We start from the raw sequence: 16634 nt of genomic DNA, 5'->3' as shown, positions 1-16634 counted from the left end.
CTTTAAAGTTCTTTTTTTCTTCTATGTGGTGGCACCACATTCCAGTGGTTTATCTTGTATGTCTCTGCCTACTCCATTTCTTGCACTGAAACCTCTTCTTTCTTCCTGAAAATTAAATACTCAGATTGATACTATCATTTGAGTTAAAGAGATATGAAGAATGCAAAGATATTGAGATAAAGCAATATAGAGAAAAGAGTGCTGGAGACTCAAATTTCCAATACCTTTTTTTACTTCTGTTCTCTCTGCCAAGGAAAATAATCCTCAGACTAGAAAGGATGGGAAAAATGGTTAAAACGGAATTCAATAGCAGCCTCAAGTAACTGAGAAAATAATGAGGAATTTTTCACTTGGGAAGGATTGAACAGAATAGAAACCTGAGATTAGTAACCCAGAGAGTATCCTTATAAATAAATATATTATTTATATTTATCCTTAATGATTTTATATCAACGGGGCCAAACCATATCCTTGACCACTAATAGAATTGGTAGGTGTGTTTTCTAAGAACCATGTGGTGATCCAGAGCTTTGGATATACATGCATGCATATGATGCACATGTACACAAGACAATATATATCATGTATAATATATTATGTGTAATATATACAGATATGTTTATCCCATGCAAATCTATATATTTTGTTCCAGATCTATGATTCCATTGTGTAATAAAGTCTTGAGAAATAATGGTGTGTGTGTGTGTGTGTGTGTGCATGCACACATATGGAGATCATGTATGAGGGGAGTCTCCTGTAAGGGAGTGAAAGCCCCAGTGAACTTTGCCTTTCCTTCTCATGGTCTTTCTGAGTTTGCTATAGTGCCCCAAATTTCAACCTGCTCTGTTAAGAAGTCTGTTTCAATTTAGTTAGGCTGGTACTTGGGTGGAAGTCCAGTCTATCTGTCTTTAGGGCTATATTTGAATTCTTTCTAGGTTGGTAGAAGGTGACCAAAGCATGATTTTCCCTTGGCAATACTTTCATTGCTTATTATCTCCCCCTTCCAAGGAAGTGTAGGAAGAACACTTGAGTGGAAGGAAGTTTATTTACCTGCTTTGTGTCCTTAAATAATCTAAGATTTTCTTTCTTTTTAGCTATTTCCTAATAATCTCACAATACACTCTAGGTTGAATTTGCATGAGAAATTTTCCAGACATAATATTTTAACTTCTTTTATGAATTTTCAATGATATCTGATGCCAGAGAATATATGGTTTTTGCTTAGCTCTTTATTCAAATATGGCACATAGAACTTAGAGACAACATCACTGAAAAAAGTCATTATCTTCATTAAAATTAAGAGTAGCATGGTTTAGAAAATTATTTTTATATGTAATACACTTTCCCTTATCAAGTGAAAAATTTCTTAAAACACTGAAGTAAATTGCCATCTGCTGGCCATGAAATGATTTTGTAGTTACTTGAAAAACACCAAACATATACTGTAACACTATACAGTATTACTATAGTTCACAAAGCAGCCTAAAATCATCGAAGAAAATGTTTCCTCAGCCTTTGGTGTCATGTATATGCAAAATTGGATTTCTTTCCGAACATAATTTTAATATGTTAAAGCATACTAAGCACTGCATTTATCTATCTATTTATTTATTTTTAACACTGAATGCATGTGGGGTAAAAGGAAAAGCCACATTCAATTGTAATTTGCATATCTTAATTTAGGCTTTAAAATTTTCAGAGTTGGATTCCAGTTTGTTGTTTTGAAAAATATATAAAAATCATACATTATAAATATATAATATATTAAATATACTGTTTATATAAAATTGTACTTAGCATAGATTGGAGAGAAGGGCTTTTGAATTATTCTTCCATCTGTTAGGCACGGCCTTACTCCTGACTGAGTAGCTGAACAGCTTCTAATGAAATCTAAAAAAAATTTTTATAATGAATCAATTTTTAAAATTTTGCTCACAAGCATTTTTATATGAAAAAAAAGTATGTGGCAACTATATTTTTTCCCCATCACACTACTATTATTATAAAAAATACGGCTTTTCTGTCTCTCTAAGTTTAGTGTTTTTCTCAGGCAGTGACAAAAGCGATTTCCTCCATTTACAAATGTATATTTAAAAAGCACAGAAACCTGCTTGTGCACACTCTATAGAATTTCAATGCTTATAACATAAGTGCAGTGATTAAAAAAGAAAAACAAAAAACCATCAAAATTGTTCCTTTTGTTTTCGGTTTGTGAACACATCATATATGATTATCATACATAACCCATTACAGAACATACAATCATCAAAACTGCAGACATATAAATACATTCAGCTACACCAAAGCAATAGAATTTTATCTTACATGCAGCCAATGTGGGCACAATTGTTAAAATAGATAGTTTCATTCCATTTTTTCTTCCTTAAATGCTGGCTATGCCACAGAAATTTATTTGTAATGGACATTTGACAGTGCTATTAAAATCTTAAAGTGAAAATAGTGTTGACTTTAAAAAAACATTTACACAAACTTTAGTTGGTGTGAAAACAAGATGAATAAGAATTCACCTGATTGTCCAACAGCATCATTTTTCTTTCTTTTTTCCTACTGGAGGGAAGAACAGACATTCATGGCAATTTGTGTGGATGTGTGTGTATTTTTTTTTAGAGGGGAAGAGGGAGATGGGTGTGGGGAGTGGTCATACTAGAGTTTCAGGGAGGGCATCTGGATTATCAGCGGATAGGAGCTCCCAAATTTGCCATCGCTCCCTCTGCCAATCATGCCAGTCTGGATTTGCCAAGTTTCTACTGTTCTGATCACTGGCTTCGATAGAATAAGCATTGCCCAGTTTTTTCACTGTGTCCTGATTCTCCTGACCAAGATCTGAATTGTCAGTGGAGACAGTTATTTGTCCTTCCTCCTTTGCAGTAGTCTCTGAACTCTCTTCTGGCCTCTGAAGTCTCCACAAGGGTTTCTCAGTGGGCTGCTGAGATGGTGCTGAAACTTGCTTCCTTGGGCCCGGGTAGGGAGGTGAAGGCCTCTGTTCATTTCTGCCACTTTCTGCTACTCTCAGATACAGAGATTTGGCCCTGTTTTGCAGCCACGTCACATCCAAGTCACTTTCACTGAGGTCTTCTGCACTACTCAAAGTCAAGTACTGCTCAGATCTTGAATGAGACTGTTCTGAGCCCCACCTCTTTCCCGGTATCTGGGGTGTGCTGCAAACTCGAGATACTGGAGCGTGGGGCTTGCACTCCGGGATGATGGCCGTGGTCTGAGTCCTTCTGATGATTTGCTTCCCACTGTCCAGTTCTGCTGAACCACCCTGCCAGCGTGGGCAGTTCAGGGAGAGGTTCCCCTGGGAAAGGGAACACCGCCCTGGACGAAGGAAGCTGCTTTCATAGATGTCTCCATAGGAGCCTGGAAGTCAGAATGGGAAGGGGAAGAATATGGAAATATGATCACTGGAGCTTCATACGCCCTTTTTCCCACCCATTCTCAACCCCTTTAAACAAGAATGGTAGTATCAAATTGTTCTTAACCAAAGAAAGATTTTGTTGTTCTGGTGTTACAGGAATGGTCCTATTCTTTGTGAACCCATTTGGGGTTCTCTTGGCAAAGATATTGGAGTGGTTTTCCATTTCCTTCTCTAGCTCATTTTATAGATGAGGAAACTGAGACAAACAAGGTTAAGTGGCTTGCCCAGGGTCAGACAGCCCCAAATCAAAGAATAACATTTACATTTGCTAATCATTATTTTAGGTGGCAATATGAAATTGTATGAAAATACATACAATTCTGGGTTTATAGTAAAACTCTTAGACTTTTTCCTCATCTGTGAAGTAGGAAAAATACTAGCACCTACTTCACAGGCTTGTGATACTATATGTGTCAAATGCTTTGGCAATCTTAAAATACTATATAAATATTTATTATTATTGGTAATTAATATTCATTCCTGCCAGTTTATTTTTCTGAATGTCCACATTGTATGGGGTGTCCCTAAAGTCCGGACACATAGGAAATATCATTAACTATAGATATTTTCAAGAAATGAATGAAATTTTCAACATTTTATTTAATTAGTACAAATGAGATTTCATAGGAAGACACAGGAGACACATAGGAGATCTCATTAATTAATTACATTAATCTCATTAATATGGAAAATAGTCCCCAATAGCTAATGAAAGCTTTTATTCCATACAAAATTGTCATGGCTAAAATTTATGCTAATTAAATAAAATGTTGAAAATTTCATTCATTTCATTTCCTGAAAATATGCATAGTTAATGGGATTTCCTATGTGTCCAGACTTTCGGGACATGGTGTATATAGTACATAGTTTTACTAGGTGCTATGAAGACTATAGGAAAATAATTTATTTAAAGGAGCTTACAATCTAGGGGATAGACTTTGTTATCAATGAAACCTGTTGGAAGAGGGCCAGAAGCTAAAACATACTATTCATACCAAGAAGACAATTAATACAGCAGCTGCAGTGTTTATCTTCCTACCCTGTATTCTTCCTGAAACTCAGGGTGAACACATTTCTCAAGAAAATTGGGTCTGGGCATACAGCTTTTAGAAGTGACCTGATGTCTCTGTGGTCCTGTTTTTCTTGGGAGAGGGGAGACTCCCTCTCAAAGCAACATGTAGGCCAAAAGCACAAGGACGTTTTTGGAAACTAGTATTTTCAGAGCCTGATAACAACTGAAAGAGGAGATGAGAGAAGGACCAGAGTTCTAGAACCATTCCACACCAGCTGGATAAAGCATCTTCTCCTTTGATGGAGAGATGCCTGGTGGATAGAGGTAGCACATTACCAATATGTTGGTAATGTTGTAGCATATTACCAATAATGACTTAAGTGCCAGAGAACACTAACAGATGTGTTAACTGTAGTTGGTTGGACTTAATAGTTTTTCTTTGTTCCAAGGGAGGGTTCAATGTCAGAGGTGTAGTGGGGGAGGGGGCATTATATAAAGTCACATGCCTGTGACTTTCAGCAAATAGAACAGTGCCTGGCATAGAGTAAGTGCTTAAAAAAAAATTACTTGTTGACTTAAAACCAAAAAGCACCCCCTCAAAAAAACAATAAAATAATTAAAGAATAAAAATTGGCATATCAATAGAGCACCAGCCCTGGAGTAAGGAGAACCTGAGTTCAAATCCGGCCTCAGACACTTAACACTTGGTAGCTGTATGACCTTGGTCAAGTCACTTAATCCCAATTGCCCTGCCCTCCCCCTTCCAAAAAAGCAAAAACAAGGAAAAAAATATTGCATATCTGGTGGGTATCTGTAATGGGAACCTCCAATGCTACCCTGGAATACAAAAGATTTCCAATAGATGAAGACTTCCGTGTGTTAGGTCATTCTTTGTAGGATGTGTGCAAAGTGCAGTTATGAGGATGGGTTATGATTTCCACCACTAGAGGGAGAATTTTTATGATTAGATTCACCTGAGCCACTGAAGTAGCATTGTATGTCAAGAAACAACTTCTAAATTACTACTGGATTCAGATAGACTGGAAGTAAATCAGCAACAACCCTCCCCACCCACCCCAAGGTAATCAATTACATCCTCTAAGATTTGCCAAAATAGTATTTTAAAAATAGCACTGTACCTGTCATTCCTGGGCTTTGGGATCCACTTTTTAATGTTGAATGCCAGGTTCCCCAAATATTGAAGGGCTCCTCTGACACATCTAAAGAAGAGTTAATGAAATGTTATAATATGAACTGATACAGTCAATTAATCATCAGGAACTATATAAAGAACCCACATTAGACAAAGCACCAGGTGCCATGGAAGATGCAAAGAACTTTAAGACATTACTTTTGCCTTCACAAAGCTGACAAAATTGGAGAAACAAAACATATATGTGCAGGTAACTAGTGCCCTTTCTGTATTTATGGCAGTATATGCAAGGTGCCTGTGATTTCATCAATGAAAAACAATGTCAAGTGCCACATGAGTAGTGCAAACATAAATGCTATGAGGTCAGTTTACAGAAAAAAAAATCAAAGTGACACCTGGTAACATATATATATATATATATATATATATACATATATATATGTATATATATTACAACCCTCAGAAGAATTCCATACACTTGAGAATTTGCTAATTTTCAAGGAATCCACAAATGGACATATCTGACTTTCTGATGAAATAGCTTGCTTTTTATTTGTTTGTTTGTTTATTTGTTTATTTATTTATTTATGCATGCTTTTTGGAGGGGGAAAGTAGGGCAATTGGGGTTAAGTGACTTGCCCAAGGTCACATGGCTAGTAACTGCTAAGTATCTGAGGCTGGATTTGAACTTACGTCCTCCTGACTCCAGGGCTGATGCTTTATTCACTGCACCACCTAGCCACCCCTGAAATGGCTTTTGTGACCCCCCTCCCCAAAAAATCCTCCCAAACAAACTCCAAAACATTTATATACAAATTGATCTCAGAGAATAACTCTTAAGCCTACTGCATACCACTTTTAGGTAGCTGGGTGGCACAGGTGAAGAGAATATTGGACTTGAATCAGGGAGATCTGAGTTTGAATTCTGCCTCAGACATTTTATCAACTATGTGACTAGTTGATAACTAGCTAGAACTGATATCTTGTTATCTCACCTGCTGTCACTAGCCCTTGCTACCAGGACCAGATACCTTCCAGCCTATCTCTACACCTTCACTACCCACTCAGATTTGGATCTCCCTGTACGAAATTCTTTCTTCTCCACGGACCTTTGTGACACTACTTTGTCATGGTGGTACTTTTTCTCCTTTTCTAATTGATCTTCTCAGTGTCCTCCAGCAGGTGGATCCATGTTACATACCCATACCTGTGTATATCCTATGACTGTCCTTGGCTCTCTCCTTTTCTCTCTCTACATTTTCTCCTGGTGTTCTCACTACCTTCCATAGATCCAAAATCTCCATATAGACGCCTCCCACACTTACATAGCTAGGTCCAGTCCCTCTTTTAAACTCCAATTTTGCATCTCCAGCTACCTGTTGGTCATGTCTCTCTGGATGTCCTATTTGTTGTTATTCACTTGTTTTCAATCATGTCCAACTCTTCATGACCCCATGTAGGGTTTTCCTGGGAAAAATACTGGAGTGGTTTGTCATTTTCTTCTCCAGCTCATCTTAGAGATGAGGAAACTAAGGCAACCAGGGTTAAGAAACTTGTCCAGGGTCACAAATCTGAGGTCAGATTTGAACTCAAGAAGATGAATCATCCTGACTCTAGGTCCAATACTCTGTCTACTCTGCCACCTAGTTGCCCCTATAGATGTCCTATAGGCATCTGAAACTCAATATGTCTATTTCTTCATGGAGTTTAGGACACATATCCCTAATATGTAATCCTTTAGAGTAAGCAAACAGTGACTCCAGTGAAAGAAAGACTATGATGAAAATAGAAGGAAAGTATAGAATTCTGTGAGAAGCTGGACACCTACACAATCTGGGATAGCACAAACCAGGCCACTTAAACCTGTCAAAATATTTTGGAGATACCCTGTTTCCCTGAGCTAAGGCCCAGCAAGCAGACTGTGTCCTGAGCTTGGCATAACAATTGTCCTCTGCATTCTGGTTGATCTCACCCTCTGGCAAAGTATACTGTACCAGATGTTCATTCCTTCTATTTCCAAGGGACCTGAGAGCCAACATCCATCACAGCTCTAACATGCTCATGATCTCTCGTCCTTGTACTGTACTCTTGATCACCCATCCCAGAACTCTGGTTCAAGACCTAAAAATGATTATGTCACAGTCCAGTCCAGTATGTATATAAGCACTGGCGGCACTCCAATATGCTAAGCCCTCCTACTCAGGATGACTTCCAATTGCAAGTGTTTTCCTAACTCTGAAACTCTTAAACTGCTACTCGATTCCTGACACACCTGTTGAGACTGGTCTGATCTGAGACTGGTCCAGTCTGGACTGCATTCAAAATTCTGTCGATAAACCCAATAACTTAGGATTTATAAATTCACTGTGAGATGAGATAAGAGAGTAAACCATAGCATGTCTCTAAAGAGAATGAAATTTGGGGTAGCCAGGTGGCTCAGTGAGTAAGAGCACCAGCCCCAGTGTCGGGATGACCTAGGGATGGAATCCTGGCTCAGATACTTAGCACCACACCCAGAAATAATGGGCCGTGTAATCTTGAGCAAGTTACTTAACCCCAATTGCTAAAAAAAAAAAAATAAAGAGAATAAAATTTATGACTACGTTAGCATGCTTTCGGTGAGACTCCAGACGTCTGAGTGCATGATTGGACTCTGAGACAATCAACAAATCAACAGAACATATATAAGAAAATAACCATCCACCGATCAGATTGGTTAAGATGACAAAACAGGAAAATGATAAATGCTGGAGAGGATGTGGAAACATTGGAACATTGGAACTCCATTGTTGATGGAGTTGTGAATTGATCCAACCATTCTGGAGAATGATTAGGAACTATGCCAAAAGGCCTATAAAAAAGTGCATACCCTTTGACCCAGCAATAACACTTCTAGGGCTGTATCCCAAAGAGATCATACAAATGGGAAAGGACCTATACGTAAAAAAAATATTTATAGCAGCTCTTTTTGTGGTGGCCAAGAATTGGAAATCAAGAGGATGTCCATCAATTGGATAATGGCTAACTAAACAAGCTGTGCTATATGAATGTAACTGAATGCTATTGTGCTATAAGAAACGAGGAGTAGATGGACTTCATAATAACTTGGAGGGACTTATATAAACAGTGAAGGAGAGCAAAACCAGGAGAACTTTGTACACAATTACATACACAATGTATCTGTAACAACTAACTTTGATAGACTGGGCTCCTCTTAGCAATGCAAGGTTAAAAGACAATGCCAGAAGACTCATGATGGAAAGGGAGATCCACATCTAGAAAAAGAACTACAGAGTCTGAATGCTCTCTCTCTTTTGTGTTTTGTTTTATTCCTTCTTTCTCATTGTTCACTCCATTGGTTATAATTCTTCTTTACAACTTGACTAATGTATAATGCAAAAGTATTTGTAGGATTTGTAGCAAATAGGATTGCATGCTGCCTGCATGCATGGTGGGGGAGGAGGAGAAGAAGGAAGAGAAAATTTGGAATTCAAGGGATTGTAGAACTGAATGTTGTAAACTAAAAGTAAATAAATAAATGGGTTGCATTTTTGACAATCAAGCCATACCTTTTCCAGCCCATAGTCCAGGAGAACTTTCCCTTGATTTAGACTGCAAGTGGCCAACCAACATATATTGTTCAGGCACCTTGTAAAGCTTCTCTGAACCCAGGACAATATCTTCTTGCATAGCCAGCAATGAGCGTTCAGACAGCACTGGGGAGTTATTATCATAAGGGGAGACATCTCCGCTTGAGGCCTTGTTGGAGTCAGTAGATGAATGTCTCCCTTCCATGGAAAAGGAACCCTCTGATCTCAGCAGGTGGGGGCTTCTGCCAGGACAAGATCATTAGAAACAATATTAATAATCAATAAATCTTCAGTACAAAAGCTATGCCAACAATGGGAAGGTAACACATGAGCACAGGTGCTGAAACAAAAAGACCTTTCAAACAACGTCAGCACTTTTTCTCTGAAGGAAATGAAGATGTTTCATGTAATGGTCAGCAGAGGTCAGTACAACTCAACAGATGTTTCAATAAACTACCAAACCAAGGAGGGGGGTGAGAAGAACGAAGCGAGAGAACAGTAAATGGATTCTTACTTTATTATTATTTTTTTGCTTTTTTTTTCCTTGGAGGGCAACTGGGGGATTCTTATATTATTTTGACCACTTTGTACTGCATTAAGTACTGTCATTCTTTTTTTTTTCCATTTCTAAAGCAAAGCCTTGGGTATAATTCCCATGGAAATTAACCACTATATCCCTGGAAAATAACTAATTCTTAGCTTTCCCACCACAAATAATGGTTTTTAAATCCAAGTTAAATCCCATTCAGATAAGAACAATGGATATGAATCAAATTCTACTTGAAATTTAATAAAGCCATTCACATGAGTTTTGTCCTAAGCTTTGTGTGGTGAATGAAAATATGTAGTGTATGTGTATTGCTTTCTGTTCATATTTGATGGCAATAATAGGTCACCATCAAGTGACCAGCCCTCTGTTCCATTTTGTAAATTTTTATGAAACATGTTTCTTGAGATGAATGCTGTTCATAAACTATGTAATAAATACAATTAGCACATGCCTGAAATACAATACATGTGCATGTATCTATTATGGAAATGTGGCACACACAACACTGAGAAAATGTAAATAGGACAAAAAAACAAAAACCATGATCTTCTAAAATATCAAAAGAGGTCTTACCTTGAATAATCTGTTATTTTCTACCCTCCTCAATACAGTGTCCCTGATAACATCTTAAAGGGAAATTATCACAGGTTGATAAAGAAGCACAAAAATAACCCTGTTTCTCCCTGTTCTCTATTTCCTTTGGTCATTCTCCGAATTTTTTCGGTCTGATTTTCAGAACACATATTTTTATTATGAAAAAAGAAAGGTAAATACTTGCAAGCCAGCATGTTCTAGCAATACTGAACCACCCAGAATAGAGTAAGAAAGAGGAAAACAGCTCTGGCAAGAAGACTTGAAAGCAAGTATTGAATCGCCAGCAATTCTCATTAGCCATAATAAAATATGTGGATTGCTTTTTTTCTTCTCTAGCCCAAGTATTTTTTAAGATACTTTACCTATCCCTGAAATTTTGAGGAACTTAAAAATGCTCTATTAAAAGGGCATTTACTGCCCACCCAGGAATCATAAATCCCTCCTTCCCCATCTTTGATAACTGATGTCAGATGACTTATGTAGCAAGAACCACAAGAAAATTCTAAGTTATTTCCCAGATCTTGGAAGAGTTTGAGAAAAGAAAGACTTAAATTTAAGATTATTTCCAGAAACTGGAAAAACAAACAAACAAAAAAGAAACCCCAAGAGTTTCATTTAATTAACAGCAAAAAGCTCTGCTGCTTTCATTTGCTCAGCTTATTATCACATACTATATATAGCCCAATCTGAGGGAGCACTGAGGGGAAATGCTTCTAGACACTGAAAAGAAAGTCCATATCTGAGAAGTAAGTAAGAAATGTAAAATATTGCTTAGAAAGAGCACTAGACTTGGATTCTGAAAGCCTGGGTTTGAGTTCCAGATGTATGACTTACGGTAAGTAATTTAGCATCTCACTTGGTTATGTTGAGAATCAAGTGAAATCCTGTATCTTAAAAAATAAGGAAGCTAGGTGGTATAGTGAATAAAGCACCAGGTCCAGAGTGAAGAAGGCTTGAGTTCAAATCCAGCCTCAGACACTTACTAGCTATGTGACCTTGAGAAAATCACTTAACCCTGTTTGCCTCAGTTTCCTCATCTGGATAAAGAGCCGGAGAAGGAAATGGCAAACCACTCCAGCATCTCTGCCAAGAAAACCCCAAATGGGATCACAAAGTGTTGGGAATGACTGAAATGACTGAACAACAATAACATCAAACACCTCCATGGAGGCTCCCAAACCAAATCCAAGCAGTGCCCTCTAATCACAGAATGTTCATGAATCCATCTAGAATATCCCAACGGAGACCCAATGTCCAAACTGGGAAACCGAGAGGGTGTGAGAAAATGGTGCCCCTTCAGGAGATGGCTGAAAGATCAAATTAACATGACCGCCTGGCTTTTCTCTTCAGAAGTAAAACTGTCCCTGAGAAGCCCAACTTGACTTCAGTCTCAGGGAGCAACAGGAAATGACTTCCAAGTTGTAGTCTAGGAGGACAATGAATACAAGTGTCATAATCCCTATACTTTTTTTTTCTTTTTTAAAGAGGAAACACTTTTAGCTAGCAGAGCTATTGCTAGAGGGTGTGGGAGCCTAATCCTTTCTTTAATTTGGCTCTATCTGGGATGGATTCATATATGTTCAGACTAAACACCTCTTTGGTGGGATGAGCAACTCTTGGATTTTTTTGTTTGATACCACAGAAGGAAGATGGGCTGCCAAACACATTAGAACCAAGACCACTAAGGCATCGCCATTTGCAGTCTCAGCTAACTAAATCAAGATTGAAGGAGGATGGAGACCGAATAGCACGCTCACCCTTAGCGTGGTCCCTCCAGGTCAGGGTGTAAACACACTGGCTGAGTACTGTGGGGAAGCTTGCCCTGCAGCCGGGAGTACAGTACTTGTTCTGTGAATAAATGGAAAACCTCTGTTCAATTCCCCATGGGCTGCCAATATAGCACCATGACGACCTTCCCCGAAAAGAAATACCCAGAGAGTATTAAAAAATGTGCTGGCTTTATACTGTAACTTAATAATTCAACTGATAAACATAATGGGCATAACCACGTCTCTGAAGCTCTTAATTGTACTGTGGAAAGAATGCAACGCCCACCACAGCAGCTTTGAGCTTATGGAGGATTTCAAGTCAATTTCAAGTTAATTATTATACAATTCTGTATAAACATCTCTTTGTGCAATGTCCCCAGGGAATGTCCCCACACAAGAGTGAAACATCTTTAACTTTCCTACAAGCCTCTGGCTGATGACTCAGGTTAGCAGACAATGAACCTTCCTGTACTAATTGGCAGCTCAGTTGGTCAAGGTTTTTAATAGTCACATCCCTGACTGATTTGTAATCATCAATCATTAGATTTATGTCAGGTGAGTAGAAAGTGCTGTTGATTTAATTTTTTTTTACAGGATACCTATTAAAATTGAAAAAATTTCATATCTCTTTTAAAGAATGTTCCAAATCACTCTTAGGTGATTCTCTTTTCCATTTTAACTTATCTTTCAGATGCCTTTCTCTTTTTTCCTATGCTTTTCACAGACAGAATAGACATTCATACTCTATGAAACCTGTCACTATAGACTTTCCTGTTTCATATTACTCTCACAAGTGTTTTTGTTTTATTTTTAAAGCAAATCTTACACTAAAACTTTCTTGGAGGAAAGGTTTTTTAAAATTCAACATGTTTAATTTTTGTGGAGTTGATGGCTATTTACACATAGTGGGTATAAATGGCCTATCAAATGTGCCTTGAACATGAGAAGTGGTACAAAATATATCAGCCATAATAAATATAATTAGAAAAGTAAGTGAGCTAGTCGTATATTGAAAGTGAGGGATGAGAAATAAGCAGCTCAAATACTACTTTGGTGTTAAATATTCAAAGGAAACCCTTCTGTACTTGGAATTATGGAAGCACAAGGCCAAGAATCACAGAAGAGGAGAAGGTCACATAGATGGACTGCAAAAACTGATAGAGCTAGTGCCTTATGGTGATGGGATCACAGATACATTAAAGTGAGTCTTTACTCCCTGGAAATGTAGAAGGGGATTACTAGTAAAACACAACAACTCTTGAAGTCAATGAGACTCACGGCAGTGTCCTGCAATACTTCAAGACCTATAATTTCATCACCATAGGTACTTACTTCCTTCTACTGATGTAAATGACAACCCCTTTACACTTTTGGGAATGGTCTTCCTGAGTTGCTGTGACCAAAAAAACAAAACAAAAGAAAAAACCATCATCTGGTACCCAACTCTCTAGTCATGTACCTCTCAAACCTTAGAAAGACTTCTTTTTTTGAATGTCCTAGGACCATATCTGAGGCCTTTTCAACACGGTGGGTCCCACCAGAGTTTGTGCTTTTCAGACATGGAAACTCAAAGTTACCCCTTTACAATAAGGCATAAGAATAGAAATTTAGTGGATATACAGTATACCAAAATGGTAAAATAATACTTTCTGTTCTTTCAAAACTTTCTGTCATATTTATGATGTCACATTACTTAGCAATGAGAGAAGATAAGTTCTGGTCAATACTGGAACACTTTCAGAAACTTGTCTTATGAGAAGAATCTCTCTCTCTGTGTATTTCTGTCTCTCTCAGCAATTAACTGGCAATAGTCATAGTCATAGTTAGCAGCACCCAAATGTTTAAGTTCTTTTGTTTTATCTAAGTTTTTTTTTAAAGATTAAACTTGATTTGATTTTAAGAAAGAGCCATATTTTAGAAATGAAGTTTGAGAATCAAGGGATCAGATGAACTGCTGGTAAGTATGGTTATATGGTAAATATTCTATTGACCTTTTTACCACTGCTAGTATGAGGTACATACTTGACAGAAAGCAGATAATTAGTTATTTTGGAGGAAAACATTTCATATATTTATATTTAAATTTATACTTAAAACTAGTTGGGCCACAGATTTTGCTATTTATTAGTAGTTCTAAAATCATTGTTAGCAATGTTTCTCTGTTTCCCTCTCAGGACTGTTTTCTTTCAAATAGCTGCTCTACACAGTCAATATTCCTGGTTTCTAGGATTGCCCTTCCTAATTCCCCTCTGCACTGGCCCTTCCCCCCATGTCCCTATGTAAAAGTAGAAAACTATTCTACTAAGTTTAGAGAAAATGCAGCCTTATAAATCCTTCAAACAAAATAAGCAAATCAAAAAGAAGCTTAACTGAAAGTCTTGGATCTTTAGCAATAAAATGGAACAAATCTCTTCTAATCTCTCTGTGACATTCTTACTCAAGATTTTCAGTTGAAGCCAAAAAATATAAAGTTCCAATCAGAACACAGAAGTGAATTCTCTCATCTTTTCAAACTCTGATGTGTATAAAGGAGAAATACCCCAAACACTGAGTTCTTAAATCATTATAAAAGTTTTTAATGTTTCATAACATAAATTAGAATTAATGTTTTGGGTTTTACATTGTCTTAGAAACTTTTTTCCCCCCATCTAAATAAAATCTGTTGCTTTTCCCTCTGACATCACAAGAAATAGTCCAAAGCTTTACTATAGATATTATTAGTGCTAGTTTCAGAGGAAAAACACTAAAGGGCAAATCAATGATACGGTTTTTAAATGTATATGAAATAAATGCTTTCAAAATGGCCATTTATAAATGATGGCCTTGACCTCTGGCACCAACTCTCTTTGTTCTTCACTCCAATCAATTATTATTCATTTTTCAAACAGATTTTTTCCCCCTCTTCTAATGCTTCTGTGGTCCACTGCCATTGGCTTTGACTAAGACCTCACGTCCTAATACCCAGACTGTTAGCCCGTTCTTTCTGCCTCCAGTCTCCAAGTTTGAATTCCCAATGCATTTCACACATTTCTATCTGCAATTTTGAGGCAATGTGACTCATCTTCCTAAATTCAAATCTGGCCTCAGATACTTACTAGTTGTGTGACCCTGGGCAAGTCAGTTAACCTTTGCTTGCCTTAATCTACTGCAGAAGGAAATGGCAAACCCCTCTAATATCTTTGCCAAGAAAACCCCATGGATGCTATTGACATTCTGTGGTTCATGAGGTAACAGTCAGACACAACTAAAAACAGTATCAGCTATTTTAGAATACTCTTTTTATCATTTCATTATGCTGCCATATTTCTCCATGGCTCATCAGATCAAATATATGTGGTCCATGCTTTCAGATTCAATGCCTTCTCAGAGATCATCAAAACACTAACTGTTCATGTGCTGTCTTTCCTGTTTTTGCATTCTCTTTCTTTCATCTGATTGAACAGTAGTGAAAATAGTTGAACAGGAACAGGCAACTAGAAGGTTTTTGTTAGGCAATGCCATATGAATGGAATAGTTAAATTCTGGGCAATAAAAAGTGGGGACAGTGTGTACTCATATATTCCAAAAGGGCTAATTTGACTTGATTCTTTTAAATATCTCTTATAGCCCTACTGGATCATAATCTAAAATTGTTCTTAAAAAAGAACATTAGGATCTCATTAGGAGCAAAACTCCTCAGTCTGACACCCAAAGCTCTCTATAATATGATTCCACTTGACCTATCCAACTTTAGTTCCTGCTAATTCTAGCTCCAACTCTCCTGACATTAATTCTTTCTAATCAGGCCCAATTCCTTATTATCCTCCACCATGTTCACTATTTTTGTATTGTCTTTATCTATGACATATATGTATATTTGTGTATATATACATATATAAAGAGAGAGAGATTACTCCTGTCACAGTAGCCTAGAATCTTACTGATCAGTATTTTTTTTTTTTTTGCCTTTTAGAGGGCAACTGGGGTTAAGTGACTTGGCCAAGGTCACATGGCTAGTTTTTTTGTGTGTGTTAAGTGTCTGAGGCCAGATTTGAACTCAAGTCCTCCTGACTCCAGGGCCAGTGCTCTATTCACTGCACCACCTAGCCGCCCCACTGATCAGTATTGATAACAGAAGGGGATGATACTCATCACACAGTAGGTGTGAATGAATACTGATTGGAAGAATGAACCATTGAAAAATTCTTCCTTTCTGAGTAACAAATTTTAATTTAGTAGTGCTGAAAGGCAATAAGTGTTATTGACAGGGGACCCTAAAGGCAGCTGAAAGAAGGAGGAGGAAGACCTATGGTATGGTATCCTTGCTTTTTTGTAAATTCCTTAAAATATTCTAGTAAAACAGTTTTCTATGTTGGAGTTTAGTTTTTTAAAAAAGGAGAAAGGGAAAGAGATACTTGAACAGACACTGCTCTCTATTACATACTTTAAGTAATAATGAAAATTATATGGTCATATACAGATCAGAACATTTTTGTGATACTACACATTAAAGCCTTTTCCCCCCTTGTTAATGATATTCCTCATGAC

General features: G+C 37.4%; 1 protein-coding gene across 5 annotated transcripts in view; it reads right to left on the bottom strand.

The window, feature by feature from the left end:
* Positions 1-1209: 1209 nt before the first annotated feature.
* Positions 1210-16634, bottom strand: part of ARHGAP6 (Rho GTPase activating protein 6) — a 703646-nt gene continuing 688221 nt past the window's right edge. For all 5 annotated transcript variants that reach the window (XM_069063000.1, XM_069063001.1, XM_069063002.1 and 2 more), the window contains exons 11-13: positions 9174-9436; positions 5591-5671; positions 1210-3381 (exon numbers count right to left, since the gene is read on the bottom strand). In XM_069063000.1, the coding sequence (XP_068919101.1) occupies positions 2660-3381; positions 5591-5671; positions 9174-9436 (1066 nt within the window). In that variant the 3' untranslated portion in view covers positions 1210-2659. The remainder of the gene's footprint in view (positions 3382-5590; positions 5672-9173; positions 9437-16634) is intronic.

Source organism: Petaurus breviceps, unplaced genomic scaffold (genome assembly GCF_028583685.1).
Source record: "Petaurus breviceps papuanus isolate PSGF00001 unplaced genomic scaffold, PetGlider_PUasm1.0 90515, whole genome shotgun sequence".
NCBI classification, from domain to species: domain Eukaryota; kingdom Metazoa; phylum Chordata; class Mammalia; order Diprotodontia; family Petauridae; genus Petaurus; species Petaurus breviceps.
The sequence above is the reverse complement of the archived record's forward strand: the minus strand, read 5'-3'. Positions and strand labels throughout refer to the sequence as shown.